This window comes from Hypomesus transpacificus, chromosome 23, assembly GCF_021917145.1.
Source record: "Hypomesus transpacificus isolate Combined female chromosome 23, fHypTra1, whole genome shotgun sequence".
Lineage (NCBI taxonomy): Eukaryota > Metazoa > Chordata > Actinopteri > Osmeriformes > Osmeridae > Hypomesus > Hypomesus transpacificus.
Window position 1 is genome coordinate 11,975,403 of NC_061082.1, and position 24,995 is coordinate 12,000,397.

General features: G+C 47.1%; 1 protein-coding gene across 5 annotated transcripts; it reads left to right on the top strand.

Moving 5' to 3' along the window:
- Positions 1 to 3,051: 3,051 nt before the first annotated feature.
- bcl9 (BCL9 transcription coactivator) lies at positions 3,052 to 24,991 on the top strand. Of its 5 annotated transcripts, none has more exons than XM_047046410.1 (11): positions 3,052 to 3,419; positions 5,020 to 5,181; positions 11,505 to 11,932; positions 15,385 to 15,674; positions 15,876 to 15,983; positions 16,499 to 16,685; positions 17,320 to 17,416; positions 17,516 to 18,292; positions 20,112 to 21,525; positions 22,121 to 22,390; positions 22,523 to 24,991. In XM_047046410.1, the coding sequence occupies exons 3-11, from the start codon at positions 11,640 to 11,642 to the stop codon at positions 23,566 to 23,568; spliced, it is 4,482 nt and encodes a 1,493-aa protein (XP_046902366.1). In that variant the 5' UTR covers positions 3,052 to 3,419; positions 5,020 to 5,181; positions 11,505 to 11,639; the 3' UTR covers positions 23,569 to 24,991. The 5 variants fall into 5 exon arrangements, with proteins under 5 accessions (XP_046902366.1, XP_046902370.1, XP_046902367.1 ...); XM_047046414.1 differs by having other exon boundaries at positions 20,118 to 21,525; XM_047046411.1 differs by having other exon boundaries at positions 3,052 to 3,239.
- The last annotated feature ends 4 nt before the right edge of the window (positions 24,992 to 24,995 follow it).

The following is a 24,995-nucleotide window of genomic DNA, read 5'->3' on the forward strand; positions in this document are numbered from 1 at the left end:
AGAGAGAGAGAGAGAGAGAGAGAGAGAGAGAGAGAGAGAGAGAGAGAGAGAGAGGAGAGAGAGAGAATTGCCAGAAAAAGAGAGATTCATATTTAAAGTAAGACAGACGGAGAGGAATGGAGAGAGGAAGCAAAGTAACGAGGGAGAGAGAGAGAGAGGGAAGGAGACTGTGACTGGAGACCTGAGGGAGGACGATATGAACCTGTCTCCCGTCTGCTTTGGTTCCCATAGCAACAAGATAGAGTGAGGGGGAATATTGGTAGTGGAATGTGTGCATCCATCGTTTCCCCTCTGCAAACATTCATAGAGAGAAACAGAAGAAGGAAAAGAAAGGGATTGAATATGATACATTTAAGCTTTCATTCAAACTACATAATTTTATAATTTAGGGTGATGTATTTTCCAATGTACAGTGTATGATCCAGGGAACATTTGTTTGTCTAGTTTGTAATGCTCCCTATTCTTGCTTGTAATTGGGTGTAGCATCCTTTATGGCTTAACCAACAATAACCAAGAACCTTAAACACTCCAGTTCAAACTCAAATCCTCGTTAAGAGTTATTCTACTCACACTGCTCCCTGACTGGTCATTAACAGTACCGTTCGTGTGCTGGTTTAACACAGGCGGGCGTTGACTCGTGAATGATGTTAATGCACATGGTTTTACTTTTCCGGCATGTTTATGCTCACCTGCCGTGGAGAGCACACACCATTGCTACTAAGAGAAGAAGACATAAGAGGAAGGAGGCAAAACATGGAATACATGATCTACAACTGGTGGAAGGAAGAGATTGTTCTGACTTTAATTTATGAATCTCTTGGTGGCAAATATCGTTATTCCTCCATGGAAGGGTTGCGATTTTTTTGTGCTTCGTATCAGAAAATATAGGGGTGGAGAGAAAAGGAGAAAGGGAAGGAGAAGGAAACAGCTTCCTGCATGCGAAACAAAATGTCTAGGAATAGAATAGAATTGCAGGCTCAGGTGGGCAGTGCCTTAAGCCTAATGCCTTAGCCATCTTTGGGGATCTGTAGCTGTGCTTGTCTCTGTTACTCATAGCAACACTGCATACCATGATAATAGTCTGCCTGATGATTGGCCGACAGTCAGTGACCTCATCTCCGGGCAAGTGAGCTCACGGTCTCAGTATTTTGATAACCCTGCATGGGCCTAAGCTCAGGTATCTCCACACAGCACAACCTCTTTATGAAATCAGCTGACAAATATATCACTTTAACTACTCTACAGTTCTAAACTACCCCATCATTGTAGTTCTACTGGTTATTTAACAATAACTAAAATACAGCAGCACCTACTGCAAAGAGGAGCCCCAGTCTGGGATTTTAGTGCTGAAGCAATGATTCTATTCTATTCTCTACTTTTCAGACGTGTTGATGCGTTGGAATGTGGTGTAAATGCTTGGGCAAGAGCATGTCTTCCTGCAAGGAAGCATTTATCAAAGTATTAAATAATGCAGAAGGTAACATGACAAGAGAGTAGTCAATGCTAGTGTTCTGTAATAACTCACACTAACACACACACGCACTCTCTCCATTTTTCTCTCTTGCTTATTCGCTTTCTCCATGACACGCACACACACAAATGCAACTCAGGATTGGGTGTATCTGAATATACTTCTTCCTCTCAGACACGGTGCAAGGTCTGGTCCTTGTTTTACTGTTTCTCTGGCGCTCCCAGTCAGCCTTGCCAAACCAGCACTGGCTGGAGAGTCAGAACGCCAACCTGGAAAGCTATGCTAGTGTTCATGTCAAATGCTTCCTGGTCTGGGAATACTGCCAGCCTACTGTTACTCACAATGAGCTTATCACAAACACACACACTCACATAAACACACACACCAGACATGCACACATCCAGACACTCACACACACACACAGAGACACATTCACATGTACATACTCTCAGACACACAGATGTTCTACACAGCTTGGTGGTCTGTCCCTGATCTTCACAAGCATGCACCAACATGTCCAGAGTAGCTTTGGCCTGCTTGTCATTAATCACAGGTACGCAAAGATTCTCTCTGTGTGCATCATTGTTGTGTATCTATGTCACTAATCGATGTTTGAATTTTCATAAAACACAAACATAAGGTTTTTAAAGTATATTTAAATGTAATTCATGTTGGAATGCCCAAACCTTTAACAAATCAGAGATGTAATGAATGGTGATGTTGATGCAACAAGCAGTTTTAAGCATGTAAACATTGATTTGTTGCATTCTCTGATATGAATGATTACTGACTCTAACCCTAACCTGTGTCATACAATGAGACACACATCAACAGCCTGAGCTCACACACACTCATTTAATGGAGTGTTATTCCATAACATTTCTGGTAAAAGTTGGACTTTAACAGCCATGCATGAACACACACATCAATAATCATATTTTGTGGAGTGTTATTATGTGACAATTGCTTCTAGAGGTTGGACTGAACACCCAGGCATAAAGACACACACACATCAACAACTAAATGGTTCAGTCTCTCAGAGGAACAAATGCATTCAATGAAAGTGGTGCTCTTCTAATTTTAATTGACATACACATCTAATCCAAATATGTAATCTTGACAACTGATGATTGACTGATGATATACTTTAATGTGTTTAGTCTTGTGTTGACATTTACATGCATGTGTCTCTCTTTAATTTGAATACCCCTCCCATGATCTCTGCCAATCTCAGACAAAAATAAGCTAAAAAAGGAATACTACTGCTACACTTTGAGATAATGTGTGCCTTTGAGTGTATGTGCTTATAATGATTAGGCTATATGTGTGAGAAAAAGTAGTTTAGGCCTGTAGAAAACCTGACAAATGTCCATCTATACAGTGCCTGGCAATTTATATCGACTTTTTTTACGTCAAAATAGTTTCATATTATCATACTTTTGATCAAATAAGTCAACTTGGCCGTGTTTACAGTCTTGTAAGGACAGTTGTGTTCTCTCGTCCTCTGTCCGGCAGTAACATTCTCACTGGCACACAGACCTGACCTAGAATTGCTACTTAGAATTCGGACTAAACCAATACGCTGGAACGGGTGGGGGGATGACAGGAAATCTTGACTGGATGAAATGGAGTAGGACCACTGGAAGCTCAGACGAAGGGGGAGACATATTTCTATTTTATAACGTTGTCCGGATAATGTTGGGATTTTATCCCCACACTTATAGAGCTTTGTCTACACAGCGGAACACGTCTTGAGGAAACATTCCAGGTGAGTTTTTGGTTAAAGTGTCGCTGTCGCCGCTCATCTCCTGGCAACGGCACACGCGGGTCCTCCTCCCGGGGATATCTCACTCTGGTATCCGTTCTTCTCCTACCTCTGTCCCTGAAGACTGGCCTCAAACCCATCGTGCCCAGTCTGGCAAGCGGCGAATTCTTTTCTTAAACAATGGTGATTTTTTACACATTTTATCGGTGGATTACTATTCAGAACGTTCCCAGGAGTGCATACTCGGCGCGGAGGAATATTGGTTTTTACCCCTATTATAGCCTACCGAGGACCGCTCGTGCTTCGTGAAAATGAAAATAGCCTACGATGTAGCATGAATGCTCCACATTCTAAAAGCATAATCTTGTGTTGGGTAATGTATTTAGGAAAACAAACACATGTAGTATGATTTAAAAAACGTGCTGTGGATTGTATAGGCCTACTGAATTTTGTAGGCAGGCCATTACCTATAGCCAGCCTTCCAAGCGAATTCGGTAATTGCTACATTGTTACAATAGCCAATTCTGAACTTGAAAATGTACAGCGCTGTTCGTGGGAGGGGCTTCATTTTTATTAGACAAAGCCAAAAATGTATCTCATTAATTGTTGTTTGTGTGCTGTGCCGGGGCTAGCGTCGTCGTACCGAATCGCACCCGCCGCTAGTGCCTCCCTCTCGGGGAGGACTTTGTTTGCGCTGACTGGGGCTCCATGAACGCAATTGTGCTGAAGTATTCCCTTCCCCCAGTCCTGGCGAAACAGGAACAACTTCTTTTAGGAAAAAAAGTTCCTGGAGTTTGAAGCGCCATGGAATACTTTGGCCGCCAAGTGTTGTCCAGTGAGGCGCTGAGATTTCAGGGGCACAATTACGTGGTTGTTAAAAAAAGAGTCGTTTTAGCTTAGTCTATCTGGTATGTTTTTCTTTAGATATTTTTAATTGTGACAATATGTTCGCGGAGTGTAGATTTTTTTTTTGTTATGTGTTGGAACGCAAAAGTATAACCAAGGCCAGATAAAAAGCCCACTGAATTACACTATGTTTGAGAGTCTGAAGACGTTTTTTATGAAATTGGTAGCATATTAGGCTATAACCTTAACTTAGATCACACTAAACTGGACTAATGTATAAGTCGAAATTGATAAAGGCTTAATAATCTGTCATAAAAGGTATTTTTTTGGTACAAAGAATATTCAAATCGTGGATTTGTTGTCTTTTTACAAATACCATTATTTCCCTTCATTAAAATTGTTTAAAAAGGGAAATTAGACAATTTTATCACTACATGGAGGTCATGCTATAGTGAATGTTATTTACCTTAAAGATACTGGTCATCAGTGTTGAAGACAGAATCTATCCAGCCAGGTCTATACATTAGTAGATACATTAATAAGGAGGCCTTGTTTGACTTCTTTACTTCTTAAAGATTGTCTGTGATATAAAAACATTGAATAGATTAGAGCATCTTGACACAGTTAGCACCAATCCAGTTAGAATCAGATAGGTAAGAGAGAGAACTGTAGGGTGAATATGAAGATTATCAGTGGATGAAACAGTACAGACTTTACTGCTGCCAGAGACCTACAGAATACTTGACTCAACTAAGAGCCATTAGATATCAGGCATTGCATATTTCTTCAACATCTGAGTGCTCTTTAAAGGCCATTGAAACAGAAATGTGCACATTAGAGAAAGAAAACATATGTCTAACAAACGTACCAATGTTTCGTTCTCTACCTTGTTGATCCATCACTGTGTGGTTAAAGTTTCCTTTTTCCTGTGTTCCAGGTGTGCTATTTGTGGCTTATGGTGTTGTGAGGTGGATTTGGACCAGTGTGCAGCTCTGTATCTGTGCCTGGGAGGAGTTGGAGAGTAGACGCCACGGTCCTGGGGACCCAAGGGCCGGTGCTCCATATGAGGCCCTGCTGAGAGGGCAGGGGGCCTTCTGAGGTAACCTGAATTCAACACACACTCTCTGTCTTATAAGCATTAAAATAATGTACTCTGTGTTTCATCACACCACACATATGGAATATGGTGGTTTCCCCAATGAGCCTACTTGATGATGAGACCACAGCTTCTGTATGTAACTCCCTCTCTCCGGTAGCTGCCGCCTTTAAAGCTTAGCATTTTAACACAAATGTTATTAGACCTATTGCAGTGGAGAACGTGTGTTCACTTTTTGTTCATTTGCATTTTGGTCTGCCTTTAGATGCTACACCTTAGGTCATAACCAGGTCAGGAGACTGGGAAAAAGGACATAAGACACCCTGATATGATTTCTTGTTCCCAATTTGTTTCCTTGTTTTCTGCATTTTCTCTTGAAGAGGTTAAACCTTAAACTTTACCTATTTAAGTAGACTTGGGCTAGGTTTCAAAACTTGGTAAAATTTGGTAGACGTAGGTTAGGCCTACAATTTAATTTACTCTGGTGTACATAGGTTAAGACGAGAATTGAATGTATTTAGTAGACACAGGCTGGGGCCAGACGTATTTAAATGTGCCATGTTTGGGGTTACCCATTCCAGATTGATACAAGGTCTTGTGGGGGAGGCTCTGCTCTGCTATGGCTGCTGGACCCCCCTGTAATTTGAAACCTGTGAATGCCTATTGAACAAGCCACTATAGCAGAGAAGTCTGGTCTGCGCTGCTCTTGCACTAGCTGCACGTCTGCTCCTCTGGTCTCTGTGACTGCGTGTCTGTGTGTGCGCACGCAATGTATGTGTGCATCTGCATGCATGCAGGGGTGTGTGTGTGCATGCATGCTTGTGTGATTGGGACACTGAGGACAGGGCTTTCTAGCCAGAGCGTACTGCCTGAGAAAGCATTCAGCCTGTTTATTTATCTGTTGTCTAATCCAAAGAGTGTTAACCAGGCAGGAGCAACAGAGAGCAGCAGGAACGGGGGAGATGGATGTGGACATACACATGGAGAGAATATTTATTTTCTTCCTGGTGATTTGGCCTCGCGTCTTTCCTATCCCTTTTTCTGCTTAGTGGGATCAGATTTATACCCTGGGCTCACTCTACGGTATAGCAGGAGAGAGAGACAAAGATTGAGAAGCAAACAAAATTGTATTTGCCTCAATTTTACGATTCTGCCCTCATGAAGGGATGCAGGAAACAAGCACACACTCACACCAGCAGACATGTCAAGGTGCAGACACTCAGTCTGTGTACACAGCTCTTCCTTCAATTCATGTTTAGCCATGCCGTCCCAAATCTGGAACTGGACTACAATGGCGTGAATGAATAAGGTCAGTAGTACCTTGTAATCTGAAGGTTGCCAGTTCGATTCCCGGCCGTGCCAAATGACGTTGTGTCCTTGGGCAAGGCACTTCACCCTACCTGCCTCTGGGGAATGTCCCTGTACTTACTGTAAGTCGCTCTGGATAAGAGCGTCTGCTAAATGACTAAATGTAAATGTAATAAGGCGGTGGATGTGTGCGTGTGTAGCCTGCGTGTGGCGAGAGTCTGTGTGTGTGGCTGCTCTCCTCTGGGGCCATGTGTGGATGGGCAAGGCTGTAGCTGTCACTCATCCTGCACGCTGCTGCATGTGATTGACACGTCAGCCCTGGTGGGGGCTGGTCCTCCTGACCCCAGGTGAGCCTTCCTAGCAGACAGGGCCCGCATCCATGTGGAGCCCGGGGCTTTGTCAGCCGTGTGTGCTTGTCTGGGAGTGTTTGTATGAGTGAAATTTTCAAGTTGCCTGCCTGCCAGCCTCTTCGAGACCGCCCCCCCCCCCCCCCCCCCCCCCCCCCCCCTCCAGTCTGTGTCCAAGCTCAGAGCCTCAGACCCTACTGTCACAGTCAACGGTGGCACCTTGTCCCTCTGCACCCAGCCCGCGGTCTGTATTATGTAGAGTAGTGGATGCATGGCCAGCACTTGGATGGCATTGTGCCTTTTATAGTCTCATCATTTGAATCCTTAAAGACCACCGTTGGTCCATCAGAAATCCTTAACTGATCAGTCTTATAATAGCCTGCATAAATAACACATTTTTCCTGTTCATATCCAGACCTCACTTTTGAGTGTGGTTAAAGGGATTGAAACCGACGTGAGCACAAATGAGCCGGCCACATCTGGCGATTTGGGAGCTTGAGGAAATCGGTTTACTATGAACTACCTTGGAGCATTATTGGAAGCAGTATCTTTTTGGTTCTAAATCGACAAGACTTTCACCTTGTGTGACTGTTGGCTGTACTTGTTCTTCAGGGTGGTTATGCCTGAAAAGTAATGGAGTGATGGTCTGAGGGGTGTGGTACTGAATTGACTGACAGATTGGTTGACTAATTGGCTGGTTAGCTATTACTGTTTACTCCCCCACGATTGGCTCCAGCAAGTTCATCCTGCATGAGTCCAGATTCCTTTGCTGCTATGGATTTAGTACACTTATGTGGGAGGGATCAGGATATAACATAAGTAGCCTAGTCCACACTAGTAGCCTGTCAGTGTGTAGGCCTGTATTTCTTGCCTAATTGGGCAAGTCCTTGCCAGAGTGTTTAAACGTCTATGAGAATATGACAACAGACCACTCTGCTCATGTTCCCTCCAGAGTGCTAACGCTGCCCCCAAGAGACAGGGAAATGTGTATGCTAGGTATGTGTGTGCTATCCAAGTGTAACGTCTATGGTCCAGCGGTTTTCACTTCTGCAGCAGCTTAATACTGTCTCAGCAAGGCTACTGTGTGCATGGGGGGGCGGGTTTATGTTATGTTGGAGATGTGTAAACAAGTTGAGGTGAGAAAGCATGGGATGTTGTTCACACTCCAGTCCCCTCCGAGGGAAGGATCGAAGGTGGTTCGGGGGGTGTTCGCGATGGCCTGGTGGGCGCTGAGTTGCAGGGGAGCGTGCGCTGCCGTGAGCCCCCGAGGGGTCAGACCGTTGGGATTTCCCACAATACTTCCAGCCACAGGGAGACGTCCTCCCAGCGTGAGCGAGCGAGGAATGTTGCCGAAGTGTGGGAGCGACCAAAGTAAGGGGGGGGGGGGGGGGGAGTCACAGACGAGAGCACACTGGAGAGTCTGGGAGGGGGAGAGGGGGAGGGCGTGAATCTGAATCTGTGTTGAAATCTGTGGTGTCCAGTTGTAGGATGGATGTGTTTTCCGATTTTAGACATCCGAGTGTGGGGAAAAACACCAGTTTGGTGTGCGACTGAAGTATGTCATAGCTGTGTCTGTCTGAGTACGGGACGGAGAGAGACAGAGAAGCAGACGATGGGCTAGAAAGGTAGAGTGGCGTGAGGTTTGCGAAACCGATACATGCGGACAAACAGAGGCAGCGAAGGACAGACTCAAGAGAGACACTGTAGGATGGGACAGAAAGAGAGGCAGAGGGGTTGAGTGTAGTCTGGAGTGTTGGAAATGGGACAGAGGCAGAAGGGGACAAAGGGAAAGAGTGTGTGGGGCACACAGAGAGAGGGGGGGGGGGGGGCGCGAGTGGTCAGGGGATAGACAGAGGGAGAGAGTGTAGTCTGGAGTGTGTGAGACAGAGATGAGAGCCACAGACTGCTGAGTACCAGTCCTCCTGCCAGTGTTGGCCGCCACATATGGCACAGTGCCCGGACTACGCCAGCAGATGAGTCAGCTGTGTGTGTGTGTGTGTGTGTGTGTGTGTGTGTGTGTGTGAGAGAGAGAGGGGCAGAGTGGCCCAGTGCTGTGGCCACATCTCTATGATGACACTGATGGAAGTAGCAAGGGGGCTGTTATCATTACTCGAGTGTCACCATGTCATGGCCTCAGTGAGGTGTGTGTGTGTGGCCTTGTCTGGGAGAGAGACAGAAGAAGAGTAGGACACAACAGGAGGAGAAAGTCTAACCGAGAAGAGGGCAAGGCCAGGATGAGTAGAGCTGGGAACAGCTAACTGGTGGGAATGGAGAGCGACAGTGACGAGAGGAGCGTGTGACTTGAGGAGCATCGAGTTCTGGAGAATGCGGAACCATTTAAAAGTTCCTTGTGAATATTTGCAGTGGCTTGCATTCAGGAGGAACACAAGCTCAGTAAGTGTGTGTGTGTGTGTGTGTGTGTATATGGACAAGCTTAGTAGATCTATGTCTGAGCCAGCCCTGATGGCGTCACAGCTTTATCTTTAGAAGCACTCGTGAGTTCTGATCATTCTGAAGATGTTTGAGCACCAGAGGTATCTGCAGGGCATGTGTGTTTCCGGGCAAGAGGAATCTGCAGCATGTGGGTGGCAGCTCTCGTCAGAAAGCAGGAAGGTGTGGTTCCTGCCAGTCACCGCTCAGGTAGCGACGGGAGTCCTGCTGTGTCGGTTCAGCCATCTTGCCTGGAGCATTGTGAATGAGTGGGAAGCTGGCAAGCTGTCTCTTCATGCTGCTGACTGTAAGAATGACTGGCTGGCTCCCTTGTTGGGTAGTGTCTGTGGTGAAAAGTCACCCCGTTTCGGCTTTTTTTTCCTTTTTTGTCTGAAGGACTCTTTGGGATGACTATGTAGTAACAGGCATGGTTAGTCCCACAGGCATGTTTGCAAGTGTAGGTAGATACCTTGTATAGGAGCGGCAGAGCACACATGGTGTAGGCTCCCCAGAGGAGTGTATGTGTAGTCTCAAACTGTATAGACCTACAAGTATTTACAGATGGTGGTCAAGCTACTGCTGTGTGTGTGTGTTTGAGAGAGAGAGACGCACACAGGAAGAAAGGGAGGTGGATAGAGAGACTGCTCTGTTGTGGCAGAGCTGCGAAATGGGATTTGCATAAATAAGGCTGAAACATCAGCAGGCTTTTTACAGCCAGAAGGGCTGTATATGTGTGACCTGTGTGTGTGTGTGTGTGTGTGTGTGTGTGTGTGTGTGTGTGTGTGTGTGTGTATGCAGGGCCGTACGCAGGGCCCAAAAAATACTGAGGTCATGAGTCAGAACTTCTAGACGGGTTCGGGAGCATGCTCCCCCGGAATTTTTTTAAATTACATTATTTAAATATGGCCATTTTCTCTTATTGAGTCTTAAGCAACAACAAAAACAGAAATACGAAAAAAAATACCGAGGACACGACCTCGGTGTCCTCAATGGTAGTTACGGCCCTGTGTGTATGTGAGTGAGTGCGAGAGCAGTGTGCGTTTGAGGGAGAGAGCAAGGATACATTCTAAGACCTGCCGCTGAACATGTAGTGTCAGGATATGGTTCCTCCCTCACAACGTATGTTTTGCGTGTGTGTGGTCAGTGTACCAGTGTGTCTGTCCTGTACATAGTGTGTGTGTCCTGTACATGGTACTAGGGGTGTGATATTTAATGAGTGCTTGGTTGCCCTCATTGGTAAATGAGGGCAACCAAATCTGCATTTGAGGGCAACCAAATCTGCATTTACACGGCTGATGGTGGTCCTGTTTTTTACGGCCTTCTCATCAGCTGTGTTTACCTCATTGCTGTGAACTGCAGCTCCTAGCAGGCATATAGGATTTGATGGATTGCTGAGGCTTAATAGATGTAGAACCTATTTGTCATTCGTTTTTGTATGTGTGCGGTGCATGTGTTTGTGTTGGCCATGTCATCAAGCACCCTAATTTGCGTCTCCTCAATGTGTGATCGTGCTCAAGGGTGACTGACCAGTCCTGCTGTAATGTGTGTGAGCGCGTGTGTAATGCTAGACAGCGTGTGGTGCTGCTCGGCTAGGCAGAACCAGGCTAGCTCTTGTAATAGTCATGTTGTTGTTTGTTTTTTTACTTAAATCAAATTTCAACTTCATTTAAAGCCACTGTTGCAACATCAGACATGTTGTACGCAGGCAAAAGAAAGTTAATTTTCCAAACTGATACAGATTTGGGTATGTTTAATCCCTCAATCAAACAAGTGAGGTGCCCAATGCCCAAAAAGAATAAAACAAATACAAAGAATAAAGTAACTACTGATGATGATCACATAGTGAAATGACCTTCAAAAATGACTTAACACAAATGACAATGCCTGGTGAGCTTCTGTTTAAATAGTTTCAGAATAATGATTATTGCTTGCTTGTGTTTGTTTGTGTGTGTGTGTAATGCATTAGTGTTTTTCCAGTGAGCTAGGGTCAGAGCTTTCGGGGGGTCAAACTAGAATCATTTGCTGTCCTTCCATCAGCCAAACACGAAGCTTCCCCTAGCCTTCCGATGAACATGTTTGAACACTTCACATTCAGATATGTCTGGCTCTCTCTTTAGTATGAAGCCCTACAAGTGGCATTGACTGAAGGGACTGTCAATCACTGTCACTGCACCGTTGCGTGGACGTTCCTCAGTAGGTTTGATGTTTAAACTTCAGTTTTTCTCCTTCTCTTCTCTGCAGTGTGCCCGAGGGCTGTGAAAGCCCCTTGGGGAAACTTCCACCGCACGCACAATTTCTCCTGTTTCCTTCTCTCTCTCACGCACGAGTATACACACGTGCACACACACACACAACGCGCTCCGAGCCAGAGAGAGAATGTTGGAGGTCCAAGAGGAGAGGGCGGCGGCGGCAGGACCAGCAGCGACACATTTCAACAAGAAGGAAAGAGGGAAGAAGGAGAGGGAGGACGCCAAAGACGGACGAGGGAACCTGGGGAATATTGGGAACGCCGTTCCCGGCTCGGGGTCCAGGAACGTGCGAGCCAAAGCTCCGCTCGCGCACACGGGCAGCTCTCACCAGCTCATCACCCCGCCCTGCTCTGTGGTCCTGGGAGCTCCCTCAATGCACGCCAACAGACTGAAGAACTCCCCCTCCGCCAACACACAGAGGTGAGAGAGCACGTCAAAGTGTGTGTGTGTGTAGTTTGATGTGCGTGTGTTGACGTGATGTATCGCCCTGTCCAGTGAGGTGAAATGCTATATTGAGAGGTGGTGGTTTAGTGGGCACGGATCCATGTCTGTCAGCTTCATGTCAGGTTCTGTCAGAGATAGAGATGTGCCTGGGTATAACCTGAACTCTCTGAAGACGTGTGTGGTTGTAGAGCCACGTGTGAAGTGTTTTCTTATGAAGTTCTGTTCATAGTGGGGGAAGTTGTGTTATAGGTGTGAACCTAAAACACATGGTTTATATTTGAAATGTATTGTGGTAACGCTAAATATAATTAATATCATAAAAAATTAGTAGCAATAAAACATGCTTCAGAAGAGGTGAAAGGCCCAGGCGTGGTAACTGCTTATTTCCAGAAGTATAATTGATTTCTAGTAGGCTGTACTGTAGTACTTAGGTCAAGTTTTACAATAAACACAGCCATACTATCCCACAGCCATAGCGACGTGGGCAAACAAGATGACCTACGTCTCACTATTGGCAATGGACAGCCTATGGAGTGAGATAATGGATTATTTCAAATGTTCAAAAAAATATCTGAATAGAAACTAAAAGTAAAAAAACCGGTGTCCAACATGCAGATGGAGACCCTCTGCTGTTCCCGATATGGGTGCATCATCTATCCATATTATAATGCAAGGAATGTGTGTGTCTGCAAGTTTTATATTTTTTTCCACGGGATCCGGGCACTGCAAATGAGTAATTATACAGGTGTCCATCTCAGGGCCCAGGGACAAGGTTGACGTTGTTTGGATGAGCTGATTTGGTGTTAATGCACTTGGTAGTTTATAAGCATGTGAGGGAAAGGGGCCCATTTGGCAACTCAGGCAAAGTTTGTGCATAATGGCCTGCTCGATATTTATCCCCTCAGGAATACACGTTGATAATGTCAGGATAGGAGGACAGCAGTTTACCACCATGGTGGCCAGCAAAGCCAGGGGGGAAACATGTTCTACCAAGTATTTAAATAAGGAATATATCATCTTCATAACAAATGTTGTTTGTGGATTTTGAGATCCATGGCTTCATCACTTAGTGCAGCTCAGAATGGCGGGCGACACGTTTATATGTTTAAATGCCTTATTTACCACCAGCAGCTCATCCAAACAACAGCACACACGGCACTGCACGTCCTTGGGTCCTGAGGAAGACACCTGACGACTGGTAACTTCATAAAGTTCCCTGTTCTCTAAATATTCAAGCCACAGACAAACACACAGCAATTCATAGATAGATGATAGATGGCAAAACTATGCATGCAGTACCATCTCCTGAGATGTGCTTGCTGGCAACACCCATAAGCTAACCCTTACCCTCGGTGACTTCATGAGTTGGAGAACGAGCATCAATAGTGGTCAGTTATTTTGATATCAAATGTTTTTTGTCTACGATACGTTATTATGTGCGTTTATACATTTCAATTAGTTGAATATTACATTACGAAATTACATTAATTGTGAGTGCTTAATCGTACGTGTGGTTCGAAGTTGCAATTGCAGTTCCAGACGACACAGGTTCCCGCTGAATTACTATTGGCACATCAATGGTTATATGATTGTATTGAAATTAAGCTGCCAAAATGGAGGGCACGTATTTGCACGTCCTCCATCCTCTCTCCCTCCATTTGCCTCATCTCCATTGCCAGCCTTGTCGACAGGCTGTGCTGAAACCAGTGCCAATGACTTGAAATGAGAAGGTTCCAGACCAATGTGGCCAAGGCCATCAACGGAAGGAGAATTGGGTGGCGAGGAATCCTCAACATCATTTGACCTTTCAGCTGCAAATGTCACTTGATTTTATAGGCAGAATTAGTGCCCTCCATAGTTTCTACCTCGAACCAGCTAGCTATAATTATTAACACGGGTGTGTCAGTGTCTCATAGACCATTTCATCGACCTCAATATGGATACATGCACCTCACCTGAAGAAACATGAGAAAATCCCCCACCCACAGCTTTCAACCAGAAAGCCTTTTATTGAATGGTTAAGAGTTGCATTACTCTTTAAGGTAGAGCGCTGCTCTAAATACCAACAGGAATACAGGATGGGATTGGTAGTTTGCTTATTGGGGTTCCATTGCGCAATAAATCAAGCAACTTGAATAAGATGACAATTGCTGGGATATTTCCGTATTATAAATGCTGAAGAGAAGGTGCAACATTATTCTTTTTTTAAGATTATAATTCTAATCCGTATAATTAGAGGTTAAAACATGACAGAATTGGTTTGTCCCTCAACAACAACAACGCATTTCTCATGCGGCTCCCACATGGTACTGTGGACTGGAGGGACTCGGAAAGAACTTAGTGTGTGTGTGTGTGTGCGCGCAATCACGCTCTGGTAGCTGGTGTGTATGTTTCGGAGCCTGCCTGGGGTTAGGGAGTACACAATGTTTGGATGTTCTCTCCGCTGACTCATGTTTCTGGAGCCTCTGGAAACGAGTGTCTGGACCGCCAAGCCCCTGCCAGGCCCAGCCTAGGCTCCCTGCCTCACAACAAAAGTGTGCCTGCACCTGTTTTTGTGCTTTTGTATGTGTAGGGATTTCGAAAGCCAATGCTGGAATATGTCTTCCGTTACCTATGTGTCTGAGAAGGGTGTACAGGTTTGACGGGGGCGTGCGGTATGTGAGTGGTATCATTGTGTAAATAATGGCCTGCATATTTGTTTGTAGGCTGTGAATGTGGATTTGAGTATGTTCATTATTTGTGTGTAGGGAGTGGTGGGCGATTTTGATTTTCTCTGCTGGTTGGGAGCGTCCTGTTATTCTAAGCACTTGTTCTCGTTGGCATCCAACGTCTCCCCTCTGTTCTGAATAGGGGTGGGGGTAATCGTTTCACATTCGAATCGCGCTTGGGTGTTCTAGCGTTTTTTACTTTATGTTTTAGGTTATTATTATTTTGTACCCCAAAAACATTTTTGGATTAAAAATCGTGAATCGATTTTTTATGGATTTGTGACCTCAAGAATCAATTCGAATCGTGAGGTACCAAAAGATTCCCAGCCCTATTTCTCCATATATCCATTTGGATAATGTGTTCTCTAGTTCTCCACTATTATTCATTCAGGCTCTCTGGAGATGGGGGAATTCCCACAGCAGTGGTGTCTGATATAGTAGGCCCCATTCACTTAAAACGTGTTTGATGTGCGTGCCTATGACGATAGCATGTTTCTGTGTGTGAAAGAGGAAGTAGAGTTAGAAAAGGGGGGCATTATGGTCCATGCATAGCCAGCCATCTGACTGAGTCATCACGTATGGCCAGATCTGTCCCTGGTGTCATTAGGGAAGTGTTATCCCTGTGAGCAAATGGTGAATTAGCTGCCAAATATTAGGAACTATTCAGCTTGGATGAATGAGGTCAAACCTGTATGCAATTTCTGTTTTTTCCTACTGCAGTCCTAAGCCCAAGACGGACGTCATGGTACGCTCGCCACCCGTCATGTCTCCCTCCCAACTGGACTCCAAACTGCCCAATCAGGGAAAGCCGGGGAGCACCGGCAGCCAATCCCAGGCCTCTCCCTGTGACTCCAAAACCCTTGTCAACAAGGGGGGCAACCTGGCCTTGAAGAATGGCCAGGGCCTGGCCTCCGGCCAGGGGTTGAAGGTCAAGGTGAAGAGAGAAAGGAGCACGTCGGTGGAGTCCTACGAGCAACCTGAGACTGGTGCCCCGACTGCAGACGACAAAGGTGAGACAGCTGACAGAGTCAGATCCTACACCGTACCCCCTTACAGACGCCCAGGTGAAACGGCAGAATGGAAGTGCTAGTTTTGGGAGTGGGAGTGAGGCACTCACTAAAATATCAGTGGACACGTAGATGAGTCATTAGAAATAAGAGGGTGCATCACACATCACACTGACCTCTCTCGTGTGTGTGTTTGTGTTCCAGACAGCAGCAGGGTGAAGAGGATGTGTGTGGCTGAGAGGAGGCAGCCCTACAGCGGTGCAGACTGGTGCTCTGGTGGAGAGAGTGATGAGGATGACAAAGGATTCTTCAGTAAGTCTGCTGGCATGAGTTGTGGAATCGGAAGTATTAGTGATGGCAGTATTGGCAGCGGTAGTAGAAGTATAGTTCTAGCTATAGTAGGAAGTGTGTGTTAGATGCAAGCCTTCTACAACTACCTTATTAGTGGTTCATACAACCTGTTTTGGGATGTACCATGACATATACTACATAACCCTGTCCTGTTGAGCCTGTTATGGCCTCGTCTTCATTTTTTTTTTTCAATAATTAAGCATCAGTTTCAACCATCTTCCTTTTCTTTCTTTCACAAGGTCAGATAAGTTAGTCACATAATAACTAATAGTGTAGAGTAAATATAAAACAACATTATTATGGAAATAATGTACCAAGTTTTATTATTATTTTTCCACGGTTGGTCTCATCCAAAGGAGACCTAGATTTGTTCTCATTTCTAAAGATCACTTTTCGAGTTCTGTCGTAATTTAAAGAAAAATCAGCTGACTAGATATGAATAATTGACATGTCGTGTCACCTCTTCCCACATCCAGACTGTAACTCCAGTGATGTGAAGCCCCAGGACTCCATGTCCCACAATACCTCCAACGCCGGGCTGAGCCGTTCTTCTACACCTTCCCACAATGCACTGGGAGGTGTGGGCCCCACCTCAGACCCAGTCGGCGGACCGAAGGGCGGGTCTAAAGTTGTCTACGTTTTTACCACAGAGATGGCAAACAAGTAAGGAGAGTACGCGTGACCGATCTATACTGCTTTTGTTATAGTAGTCTGACCTTTAATAGAGACGGATACAAACCAGTATTTCAGGCATGCACTGTCAATCTGAGATAAAACCATTAGAAACACATACACAAACACATACACATACACACTTTGTATCTAAGGCTAATGGTTTGAAATGAAATCACTGACACTGATGTCAAAAGCTGGAATTGTTTCTTTTGCCTGGAGCTGTGTCTTTGATCTTTACTTTTTTGTTTGTCAATGTTTATGTTTATCTGCTGGATCTTGACCCTCGTTCTACCTTCTGGTTCTGTTCCCAGCTATGCATGCGGTCTGTGCAGCATGTATACAAGTGACAGTGCAGTGGGAAAGTGTGTGTCAGTGTGTAGCCTGCAGTTGGCTCAGATTAGCACTGTTGGGAATTAGAGATCAAAGTTCTGGATGTTTAGTGGGAGGTGTGTGGGTGAAAAGTTGTTTGTGTGTCAAATTGTTTGTTTAGTCTGTTGACCTTGGCATTTCCTTCATGCTCTTTAGTCTAATACGCGTTCTACTTGCTCACACAAACAAATGCACACGTACGACCCAAGCTGTCCAATGACTGATGTGAGACTCTCTGCTCTGTGGTCCTCAGGGCAGCTGATGCAGTTCTTACTGGCCACACAGAAAATATCATCACCTTCCACATGAAGAACATCTCCAACAGCAAAGACAAGGCACATCTCCTCCTGGTAACCACACACACATTCACAGGGATAGAAATGATATTAATATTATAAGACATCCTTCCCATTTGCATTCCATTACTCATCTCTCACTGGTTGTTTCAGAACAACCAGCCAGGAGGACCCCTGCGTAACGACTCCAAGCCCCCACAGCAGCCCTCATCTCACCCCCAGGACCAGAACCACCAATCTGGGTCCAAACCATCTTTACCTGGCCTGTCTGAGCCACCTCCATCCCAGCCTTCCACCCAGGGGGGCCCACCCGGTGGCCTTGCCCAGGATGGGGCCTCCTCAGCGGGCTTGGACCCCAAGAGCCTTCCTGGCAGCAGCCCCAGCAACCATTCAGCTCCAAATGAGCAACCTCCAGTCAACCAGTCCGAGCCAGGCCACAACCAGCCCCAGGGAGGGGAGGTAGGCCAGATGGGGGGGCCTGGTGTGGCAGGTCTGACCCCCCAGCAGCAGCAGCAGCAGCAGCTGGCTCAAGAGCTTCTGAACATGGAGGCCAACACGGAGGGTCTGTCCCAGGAGCAGTTGGAGCACCGCCAGCGCTCCCTCCAAACCCTAAGAGACATCCAGCGTATGCTCTTCCCTGATGACCGAGATGCCCCTCCACCCGGGCCCCCACAGCCCCACGGTGGACCCCACGAGGGCATGTCTGAGGGTGGGCAGCGCAGGCCGGAGCAGGGCCCTCTCCAGGCCATGATGGCACAGTCCCAGAGCCTGGGACCGCCAAGTGGGGGTGGGGGGCCTCGATCCCAAGGACCACCCTTTGGGCCCCCACACGGGCCAAGAGACATGCCCCCCTTCCCCCAGGATGAAATGGGCCCCCACATGGGCGGTCCAGGGGGATGCGTGGATGGCGACCAGATGACCCCAGAGCAGGTGACTTAATGCACTCAATTAAGTTTAGCATTTTGTTTTCTGTACAATTTGACACATCATTTGTTATTAGAGAGAAACCTATTGTTATTGCTAGTATTATTATTATTATTATTATTATTATTCTCCTTTAAACTGGTCAACTAGCACTGCACAATTCTGGATAAAATGAGAATCACAATACAGATTACCCTGCTATAGAAGGAAACACAACAAAAAATATTATTGTGCCCTGACTAGCACATCAACTTTGGACAGCTGAAAGGGAACATTCCGGTTGTCAGCTTAACTAGTGCAGTGCCCGTTGGCGGCACATGCTAGTGCAGTCGGCTGTCGCAAGGTCCATGGCTCCAACGCTTGGTGCAGTTCAACATGTTAGTTGGTGGCTTGTGAGATTCATGGCTTCATCGCTTACGTGCAGATCAACGCAGCCATATTTATTTTATTGCATATTGCAGTTTCTGGAGACCTATAAGGTGATTATTTAAATGTGTGGCATTAAGCGGTGCTGCTACTATAGCAAAGCACTGCTTTCAATGTGCATGATTTTGACTTTCATTGTCTTGTCTGAATCCCAAAAACATCTACATCACAAGATGTGAACCTTTTTGTATGGGCACAGCGTGGTTGGTGAGAATCCTAATTTCATTCTCAACACCATCAGCGGGGGGGTTTCTTCTGGATTCATTTTGTCGTTTTCATTTGTCCTTTCACAACTTATCTCTCACTTTATTCGTTGATGTCTCTCACTCGTTCTGTGGTTTATTTTCTTTCCTGTCTGTTTATGTTCTGCATCATGCGGTGTAATGCTGCATTGTCATTGGTTGAAGATTCTCCCATAGGTGGCGCTACAGGCCACTCCCCAATTCAAAGTGAAGGCATTTCCATTACATTTGTCAGAAACTTGCCTATATGCCTCATTTCTCCTGAGGAACAAAAAAGCCTCAAGGAGTCATAATGTCCGCCATCTTGGATTTTTCTACAGAGCAAAATGTGGGCGCTGAAACTATCCAATGTCCCATTGGTTTGAAAGTTGATACACGTGTGTCACTAGAGTTAGCAAAAAGCCATGGCACGTATTTTATGTGTCCATATATAAATGCCACATTGACCTATGGACTTATCTGCAAGTAGTGCAAATTTGCAAATCCAAATCTCAGGTGCTCCATTGTGATGCGCACTCCAAATTTTCACTGACACTTGGCCCTTGACACGCGCCAGCTTGAAGCCCACACACACATTCAAATCTTTCCAGGGGCGGGTGGGCTCACTGTCTGTTCTGTGGCAAAATAGGCCAAAGCTAATGCTAATAGAGTGCTAATGCTAATAAAGCGAAGTCATCTTTTCCTTAACCATGAAGCTCAATCAATAAAAAACAGTTTGGTACATTCGTATCTACTTTGGCTCACTGAAACTAGAGGCCCACAGGTGGTGTTACAGGCTACTCCCCAGTTCATGCCAAAGTGATGACATTTCCACCCCATGTGTCTAAAACGTCTGGAACTGAGTACACACTGATTGCTCTTGGAGGAAACCATTTTTTAAAGATCCCCAAATATCTGCATGACATATTTTTCTTTTAGCCATTTGTGGAAAAATAACAAAGATGTAGATAAAATCACGTTTGATCCAACTGTCCTGACATGTTGTAAATGTGCCATGTTAATTATCAAATTGTCCACAACGTAGTGGAATATAGTTTGCAGCTATAGTGGATATTTTATTTAAATGTGAATATTGTACTATTGTGATCAAACCTTACCTGCACATGTTTGTATTCTTGTGTATTTATTAGTATTTTCTTTATGATTTTCCTTTTCTGGCCCAGGTGGCGTGGCTGAAGCTGCAACAGGAATTCTACGAGGAGAAGAAGAGAAAACAAGAAATGCAGCACCGGCCACTTCCTCCAGACATGATGATGCACCCCCATGGGCCACGTGGCATGATGCGTGGGCCACCCCCACCCTACCAGATGGGCCCTGGGGAGATGTGGGGGGGTCCTGGGGGCGGGCCCCCAGAGCATTACCAGGAGCGTATGGGGATGGGCCCCGGTCCTAGGGGCATGCCCTCCCACATGCAGAGAATGCCAGGCTTTCCTCAGGGTATGATGAACCCAGAGATGGAGGGTCCCCCCAGGCCAGGCATGGGCTGGCCGGATGATATGCCCCCTAGGATGGGTGATGGCAGGGGCTTCCCTGGAGGGCCAGGAGGGATGTTCGGTGGCCCTGGGGGGCGAGGGGAGCGCTTCCCCAATCCCCAGTCCGTCCAGGAAGCGATGTTCCACCAAGGCATGGCTGCAGAGAAGGGACTACCTCCTGGAATGATGATGGACATGCAAAGAATGATGGGGCACCAAAGAGGTAGCATGGAGCCTGGCAACGGGATGGGTATGTTTCCTAGAATGCCTGGCGAAGGTCCTATGAGCCCCTCCTCCCGCTTGGGGCCCATGGGTGGCAGAGACATGGGGCCTGAGTTTGGCATGGGCCCTGGACCTGGACCCCACATGCACCCCTCTAAGCTCCGCGAGTCAGCCATGAACATGAGCCCAGAGGAGATCATGAGGATGAGAGCAGGTGGAGGGCCTCCCATGGAGAACATGGGGCCCCAGGGCCGGCCCATGCAGGGACCCCACTTCTCCGAGCAGGCCCAGCCAGGTGACTTCCCCCTGGGGCCTGGTCGGCCCTTTCCCGGAGGTCCTGTTGGAGGTATGAGAGGCATGCATGGAGAGCAGGCCTTTGGTCTCGAGCACCGTCCCACCCCAACCGGGGGTAACGGCCGCCACAACCACTTGCCCCCAGCCTCTGGGCCTCCACAGGGCCAGAGAGGCCGCAAACCTGCTGACCTCAATGTCCAGGCAGGGGGTGGCAATTCCCCCAGTGTCAACCCCCTCAAGTCTCCACCTCTGAGGCAGGTCCAGTCCCCCATGATGGGTTCCCCCTCTGGGAACCTCAAGTCCCCCCAGACCCCCTCCCAACTGGCTGGCATGCTCTCCGGCCCCCCAGGTCCTAACGCCCCTCCGGCTCCGGCCAACTCCGCTCCCATGAAGTCCCCTCACTCAATGATGGGGTCTGCAGGGGCCTCCCCAGTCCACATGAGGTCTCCCTCTCTTCCCAACCCCTCCCCAGGGTGGGCCTCCTCCCCTAAACCCCCCATGCAAAGTCCAGGAGTGCCCCCACAGCCTGGGAAACCCCCCCTCAGCATGACCTCCCCAAACATGATGGGCAACATGGACCAAGGTACATTAACACTCTTTCTCTTATTACTCTCTTATTACTTCTGTTCTCTCTATAGTTTTTCCTTATTCAATCATGATTCTTTGATTAAACCTTTCATGTTTTTCTTTTTTCAATCTACTGTTTGTTTTCATAGAAAAAGGGGCAACATTTGAAACCATAGCTATACTAGCTTCCTACTACATGACTGGTAGAAAATTACGTAACTGCTTATATGTCTGTTTAAATTACTGGTATAATCAATGGTATACCATCTGTAGCTGGGGCAGGATTTGATTTTATGAATAAGACAATGTATCAAGTCAGAGCCTCATTCATGCCTACGAACACTCATCTCATCTTCACTTCAAAAATAGAAATCATTGGATTGTAGCTCATTGGCACCTCCTTGTGGTAGTACACTAGAACTGCTCAGTGTTGCACTTACATTAACCTCCTTATTGACCTGATGGCTGTTTGTAGGATGCTTGAGGTTGTGTACAAAGACATCATAAAGTTTCTCTTACATTCTAAATCAATATAAAAATCACATATTTGCCAAAGCAGATTTCAGTTTTGCTCTCAATCCCCCCCCTCCATTTGCTCTTTCTCCTCCTAGGGGGAAATGGCCCCCCGGCCCCACCCTCGTCAGGGGCCCCCTCTGGCCCCATGTCCCTCCCCGGCAGCGTCCCGTCCGGCAGTCCATACACCATCCCCCCCGAGCCCACGCTTTCTCAGAATCCGCTCTCTATCATGATGTCACGCATGTCCAAGTTTGCCATGCCAAGCTCCACCCCCTTGTACCACGATGCCATCAAGACGGTGGCCAGCTCCGATGACGACTCACCTCCCGCTCGCTCTCCTAACCTCCCCTCCATGAACAACAACGGTAGGAGGTTTACACATGTGTCGCATCACACACAAACACACTGGTGACGCCATTCTGGTAAAGAAACCTTTTGATGGATGTATATGATTGCTGTCTAAGACTCCTCCACTGCTCTATTGTCCTCCCCTGTAGGTATGGTAATGAACCATCACCAAGGTGGCCCTCGCATGATGGGCCCCGGTTCTTCTGGACCCATGGCGGCCCTCAGCCCACTGGGCATGACCCCCATGGGCTCCCAGCCCCTCTCCCATGGCATGCCCCCCCAGATGCCCTCCCCAAATGCCCCCAACATGGGCCCTGGCATGATGCCCCATGGCATGATGATGCCTCCCAACCCCCAGGACCCGGGCATGAACAACCCCCAGATGATGCCCCAGGGAAGAATGGGCTACCCCCCTCACCGAGGGCAGGGCTACCCCCTTACCCAGTCCCCTTCCCAGCAAGGCCCATTCTCACCCCACAATGGCCCTGGACCACAGGGCTTTCCTGGTCACCCCATGGGCTTTCAGGGGGAGGGCGGCCCTATGGGGAGCCGAATGGGAAACATGGCTCATGGCGGGGGGGTAGATGGGGGAATGTGCAAGCCCAACACCCCTGGTGGGCCCGAGTTCAACAACATGCAGGGAGGATTCAGCGATGCGGATCTCCATGAAGTGATGCGCCCCGGGGCGTCGGGCATCCCTGAGTTCGATCTGTCCAGGATCATCCCGTCTGAGAAGCCCAGTCAGACACTCTCCTACTTCCCCCGTGGGGGAGGGGGAGACAACCCAGGTGGCAAGCCCCCACATCCCTCTGGCTTCCCCATGCAAGGCATGATGGGTGATGGCCCCCCAAGGATGGGTATACCCATGCAGGGGATGGGGGGCATGCAAGGCGGGCCAGGTGGGGGCATGGGCCCCCAAGATATGCCCATGGGTAACCCTGGCCACAACAACATGAGGCCCCCAGGGTTCATGGGCCAGGGCATGATGGGCCCCCAGCACCGGATGATGGGGCCTGGGGGTATGATGCAGGGCAGACAGATGCCCCACCCCGGCCCGGGGGGGTCCCCTAACATGATGATGTCACTGCAAGGCATGGGTGGCCCCCCCCAGCAGACAATGATGATGGGGGGCCAGATGAGGCCGCGAGGCATGGACATGGACATGGGCTTCAGTCCCGGGCCTGGAATGTTCTAACCCTGCCTCTACCTTGTATCTAGAATGTTCCACCACCGGTACACATGATAAGAAAAGTTTTGTTGATATCGAAGTGGTGGTCGGTAAATGGACTCAAAATACAGGAAGTACAAATGTCCAGATGTTTATCTTTATGTGCGAGTAGAGGAGAGCTGTGGGGTGGAACCTGTCCTATTGGAGACCAGGACTGACCCTGAGTGGAGGACGCTCGCCCAAAAGAACATTTCACTTTGACTTCATGAACAGAATGTATGGGATTGTTGTTCATCAATTTCGCAAAAAGAAAACCGTTCTTATTTTTTTTTTGATTATCTGACGAGGATAGAGGAGGACTCAAAGAATCAAAGAAGAACACGTGTTTGCGGAGGAGATGCAAACAGTAGACGTTGACTTTTTTCCAAATCATAAAAAAAAAAATCTTCCGATTTGTCCTGAAAATGGAACACCAGTATGGAATAAAAAAGACAAAAAAATGTGCTTTGTGAAGACTTCAGTGGAACTCCATCTTGTCTTTTGGCTCCATCGTTTTTGACTGTTTCTGTACAGTACATACCTGTGTGTGTGTGTGTGTGTGTGTGTGGGTGTGTGTGTGTGAGAGTAAGAGACAATGTGGGTGTGTGTTTGGTATGTACGTCTGTATGTATAGGCATTCTATCAGTGACCTCTTAGCTCCTCTTACCCACCTTTCATTGGCGGGGGCGCCCCCTAAAATACTGTACTGTTTACTGTTGGTGGGCTACTCAAATTTTAGTCTATTTTAATTTCCTTTGTAACTCCAGTGTATAACAAACCAAACTATGACCTCATAAAGATGATAGTATTATTAAAAAAGCACAAACATGGATCATCTGCAGAAAGTGTCTTCTTTCTCCATTGTAAACGTTAGAGAACATCTCTGGCGTGAGTCTCCCCAGAGTCTCTCAGCACCATGGTAGTTAAAGGAGAAGGGCAGCACGTCATAGTGTTGCAAGTTCTTGGTGACCTGCCCCATGACGATGTTGATACTGCTGTTCTACTCAGATATGTGCTATCTGTGTGTTCTGCTTCCTTTTTATTTGATTTTTTTCCTCCTCCCCCCGTTCCCTCCCTCTCTCCACTTGTTGACTCTGGTAATGACCATTCCCATAGCAATAATGCCCAAACAAACAGGTGGACAGACAGACTGGGTGTGCTGGCTGGGTGCTGTGGTGAAGTGTACCTGCCAGGTGTCAGAGGTGTGCTAGTCTGGCTTGGTGTAACCATGGTAACAAGGCAGGTGTCCATGATGAGGACTTTCTTTTGAAATGTGAACACTTGCTTCCTGCTTACCATCCGGACAACTTCCGGTCCCTCTTGTTGTGTACGCTTGTCATGTTTCTCCATCAGCTCTGCTGCATAATAGCCTTCCAGGGGCTTTGGCGGTGGACTACAAATAAAAGATATTGTTT